At 27.4% G+C, this 5198-nt stretch overlaps 1 protein-coding gene across 1 annotated transcript; it reads left to right on the forward strand.

Annotated features, from left to right (window-relative positions):
- The first annotated feature begins 208 nt into the window (after positions 1 to 208).
- LOC129912804 (probable insulin-like peptide 3) lies at positions 209 to 744 on the forward strand. Its single transcript, XM_055991236.1, has 2 exons — positions 209 to 450; positions 504 to 744. Exons 1-2 carry the CDS (start codon positions 270 to 272, stop codon positions 695 to 697), a joined length of 375 nt encoding a protein of 124 aa, XP_055847211.1. The 5' UTR covers positions 209 to 269; the 3' UTR covers positions 698 to 744.
- The last annotated feature ends 4454 nt before the right edge of the window (positions 745 to 5198 follow it).

Below are 5198 nucleotides of genomic sequence, written 5' to 3' on the forward strand. Positions count from 1 at the left end.
AAATAGCTCATCTTGTCATAAAATTATCTCTCTAGACTATAATCGATGTGACAAATGACTCAAGTCTGTAAAATATTCTTAGAAATATTGAAACCCCACACACATTATAAAAGACACAAATTCACCAACAATGTATTTTATATAAAATTTTGTAATTTCACAAGAAACTATATAAAACGATAAACGTTTTGGTAAATGTATGGCATTATCATCTGCGTAAATGTTCAACCAACAGTAATTTTAGACTCTCGAAAAACATTATTAAAACCATGGCTAAAACTGAAGTACTTTTTGGATTGCGAAGTGTTTGTTTGATTGCATTTGCATTTTGTGCAATTTTTCATTTAACACTATCAGATACGAAAATTTGTGGAAAATCTATAAATGAAGCTTTAACTTTGATGTGTGGTGAAAGAGGATATAATACTTATAAAAACAAAAGAAATTTTCGTAAGGATATGATGAATTGAATAACAATATAAATTACTTTCAAATTTTTCTAGCTTTGGCAGAAGATTTGAATGATGAATCAGAAGAAGATGATGGCTTTGATTTTGATCTAGACCGATTGCCATTCTGGACTAGTATGAGTGCCAACAGTTTAGCCAAATTGCGACGCAGAAGAAATGGAATCTATTACGAGTGCTGTCTTAAGCCATGCACCAAACAGGAATTAATGACATTCTGTCGGCCTTAAGAAAATAGAAAGTATATTTATTTAAAATGAATAATTTAAAAATAAAAATTCAGCTGAAATAAAGTATATCTAAAATGGCTTTTTCAACGAAATAACTCTTCTGTGTTATTTTTTTTTTTATTTTTTTTTAGTTTGTCATCACTTCCATGTATTTATTCTATCCTTTCATTAAAAGTTCAATGCAAAAATAAATTTAAAACAAATTTATTAAAAAGTACGTATACGCCACAGTGAACAAAAATGTTTTTGTTTTCTTTCTTTCATCTGTGATATGGCAACCCTATGGCGAAGAAAGAAAAAATTACGTTACAAATAGCTTGTTTGAATACGGAAATGTTAAAATGCCAACAAAAATATCATATAGGTAATAAAATGGAAACAAATATGGTAAAACATATATTGAATTAAAAGAAGAACAAAACAAGAAGATTAACTTTTTGTAGAGTAAGGTTAAAATGCTTGAATGTTAGATCAGGGCCCTATTTCACCAACTTACAAATTTGTAATTACAAATAATTTTCACAATATTTGTGAAAAAATCGATTAATTTTGTTTCACCAGTTTCTTGTGATCACAAAATTGTACTTGTAATCTACAATTTTAAATTTGTGAACAAAATTAATTTTCTGTTTCATCAAAACTTGTATTTTACAAGTAACAAATTTGTAAGCTTTCAAGTTTCTTGTGGGTTTCTGTTTCACTAAAAAAAAAAAAAAGTTACACGTTTCTATTTATTTGTGAAAATTTTCTACAAGAGTCATTTGTCATTTTTGATACAAGTTTTCAAAAACCGTATTTTGTTTAAAATGGCCTTATGCCGAAGGCCATTATTATTATTTTTAGAAAAGCTATGTTATTATTATTCAGGGTTGTAAAAATGCATTTGAAATTAAAAAAAAAAATCATATATTGCAAGTAAAAAAATTTCATAATGAAAAAAATTGCATTAAAAAAATTTTTATTGCAACTGAAAAATATTTGCATTAAAAAAAATATTTATTGCAAATAAAAAAATTTGCTTTAAAAAAAATGTTATTGCAACTGAAAAATATTTGCATTGAAAATAATATTTTTATTGCAAATAAATATATTTTGCATTTCAAAAAAATTATATTACAAGTAAAACATTTTCTGCATTAAAAAAAAATAAATGCAAAATGTGTGTATCAAATATTTTTTTTAATATTCGTTGAAATAACTTATGTAGGTATGGTCAGATACCCATTGTAAGAAATTCGACGAATTGAAGAAAAAAATATTTAATGCACACATTTTGCCTTGATTTTTTTTTCTATTGAGAAATGTTTTTATTTCCGATAAAATTTGTTTTTAGTATATTTTAATTTGAAATAAAATTTTTATTTTCAATGCAAATATTTTTCAGTTGCAATTATATTTTTTTTAATGGAAAACATTTTTTTTGCAGTAAATATTTTTTTTTAAGTAAAATATTTTTCAGTTGCAATATTTTTTTTAAATGCAATTTATTTCAGTTGCAATCAATATTTTTTTAATGCAATTTTTTTTTTATTTGCAATAAATATTTTTTTACTTTCTCTAAAGGGCAAGTATTGGTTTCGTGTATAAAAAAATTGAGGTTTTAATCAAAACCAACATTACGATGATGGAGAATATCAAAAAAGTGGTTTTCGTCATGCCGTCCGTCGGTCTGTGCGTGTGTGCGTCTGTGCGGCCATTTGTACATTAGGCTGGGTCACAAATGTATGGAGAAATTTTTTTTGCTGATTTTTTCACGGGCACAGTGATGAAAAGGTGCCAAACTGTAAATAGAACAATAATATAAAGTTTGGTTATAATGAGACTTTATCTTCTGCCTCCGGTTGCCCAGCCAAGTTCTCTATGAACTTTGGTCCTACACCCTTAGGAAACAACTCAGGCTGTTTTCGAACTATTCTAACTTTTGTTTCAATAATGTCAAACATTTCAAACTCGTTTTATTTGTTAACATAGTCCAAATCCAGCTCCTCAAAAACTTTCAGCTACGTAGGATTAGTAGTTTCTGAGAAAAAGGCTTTCCAAAATCGAAAAAAGAATAGCTGATTTACTCACTAACATACTAACTAACAAATGATACAAATAATCATTTTTAGCAAAAAACAAAACCGACTTCCATGGATCAAAACTAGGTTTTATGGTTTTTAAAATAGTTCCTATGGCAAAAAGTGAACGAAATGGGACCACACTGCAGCCACCAGCTATCCAATACAAAAAGAATTATCAAAATTGGTTCACTCAGTCCAAAGTTATGCGGTAACAAACATAAAAAAAAAAAAAAAAAAAAAAAAAATACAGACGAATTGAATACCTCCTCCTTTTTGGAAGTCGGTAATTATGGCAAACTTCTAATTTTCATAGAAACTTGTTATGGTCATGGATCTGTACATACAAAAAAAAAAAAAATGGAAAAATTGAGATTTTACATTCAGGGGGTGTGGTAACCGCCGGTTGAATTAATATCAATTATTAAAAAGTATACTTCTGAATACCCTAAAATCTTGAAACTTGGTAGAATTGTAGTTAATGCAAAGGAAACATATTCAAACTTCAGAATTTCTGCCTTGGAGGCGTGGTATCCCCTTACAAATAATAAAAGAAATATATAATGTTTCATAAATCAATTAACAAGTCTTAGAAAAATGTAGTTTTGGTTTTTTTTTAATTTCTCAAAAACGACAAAACATTTTTGCATCCGGTTTTCTTTTTTTGCTTGAAAACAGATAAGAGCATTGAATTTTGAAAACTTTAATAGTACTTAATCACATAAAATTAAAAAAAAAATTAGTTCGCAAATTTAAAATAATTTTATCAAAATTTTGATTTTGAAAATTAATTTTTCAAAAACTGTTTTATAAAACAGCTTTATTTGAAAGAAAAATAAAAAAGAGATTTTGGACTCAACAAAAAGGTATAACATGTTGTTGTAGGTATAACGGTTGATTTTTAATAATATTTTTTCCTAATTAAATCATTTTTTTAGAAAATTGTCCCTCTTGGCTAGACGGGGGCGAATATTAACCCCCTCCAAAACGATTTTTTTCTTGTCCCGACTCAACCTACACGCTAAAGCTTTTTGGCACATCCTCTTGAATTAGCTTGTATAAGAAATGAGATAATAATAAATTAAGCAAAGCGTATGTGGTTTTTAGGCAAAAATCAGCTTTTTTCAAAAATGAAAACACAATCCGGAGGCACTTAGTCTTAAAATAATGAAATGAAATTTTACTTATAAGCTAACCGAACCATTTAGTACCTTTTAATTGCTGAGCCTTTTTGAAAATCCAAAAAATTGTATTTTGACCCACCCTACTGTACATCGAGCTAGGGCCTAAACGGATGGATGGATTTGCTTGAAACTTGGTATAGATGATTTTTGTGTAATTCCCTAGACCCGTTTTTTTTTTAATTTTTTTAATATCTCCATTTTAACGCATATCTCCCATATAACGTTTTCGAGGTATTTCAAATTTCTCGAAAACGGCTCTAACGATTACGATTAAATTTGGTATACGTAATAGACTTATTGATTCTAACAAAACTGCGTTTTTAGTTTTTCTCAAAAAATGCGGAGAACGGAAATATGGCGTTGCCGTTTTTCAAAAATCGACATATTTTTTAAGTTCATATATTTCATCAAAGCATAAGTCAATTTTATTTAAAATTTACAGACATAATTTTGAAGTGACAAATATAAAAAAAAAGTTTTTGAAAATTTTTTTTTAAACAATTTTTAATTAAATTTCTTTAACTTGCAATTTTTTTTTTTTGATTTTTTTTTCTTGACACTTAACAAAATCTTAAATTTCCAATAGCTATTTTAGATAACGATACTTTGAACTACAAGAGCAAGTACGTGCGACCCCAGTCGTGCATTTTTTTTTTTTTTTATTTGTAATGCAAAACAAATGCTTTAAAAATTGGTATAGTATTTGTGTTTCAAATCGAATGAAAACATCAGAAAATATCTGTTTAAAAAATTTTCCTGATCGATATAACCTGCCTCTTAAGTATGAAAATTTCGTTCTCTTTTGATCAAAGAGGCTTGTTTTTATTTCTCATATTTGTAGTTTTTCATTCCTTAAATTATTTTATTAATTTTCCTCACTATTTACAATATTATTATTTTACCTTTTGTTTTACTTCTATAAATCCATGGATTTCATTATAAAATAATCCAGCAATACAAAAACTTTAATACATAAACATATATTTACAATTTTGTTTGGCATTTAAAAAATTTTCCTATTTGATTAAACTACTAAGATATGACAGTATTACTTATTTGACAATTTTCCATTTAAAATAGGGTTGAGCTCAAGTTTTAAAAATGAGAATCCAATTTTTTCATATTCATTACACAGCCACACAAAAAAATATAAAAGTTCTGACCTGGGGTTGCGACTAGGTTTTGCATATAGTTTTTGGGTCGCTGAAACCGAATCCGGAGTCCGTTTCGCCCCATCACATCAGGTTTTCGAGATAA

The sequence above is a fragment of the Episyrphus balteatus genome, chromosome 2 (assembly GCF_945859705.1).
Source record: "Episyrphus balteatus chromosome 2, idEpiBalt1.1, whole genome shotgun sequence".
In the NCBI taxonomy this organism is placed as follows: domain Eukaryota; kingdom Metazoa; phylum Arthropoda; class Insecta; order Diptera; family Syrphidae; genus Episyrphus; species Episyrphus balteatus.

Excerpts from the sequence above, each read along its gene's own strand:
- LOC129912804 (XM_055991236.1), top strand. The coding sequence starts at position 270 with ATGGCTAAAACTGAAGTACTTTTTGGATTGCGAAGTGTTTGTTTGATT. Across the intron at positions 451-503 it reads TAAAAACAAAAGAAATTTTC|CTTTGGCAGAAGATTTGAAT; the intron begins GTAAGGATATGA and ends AAATTTTTCTAG.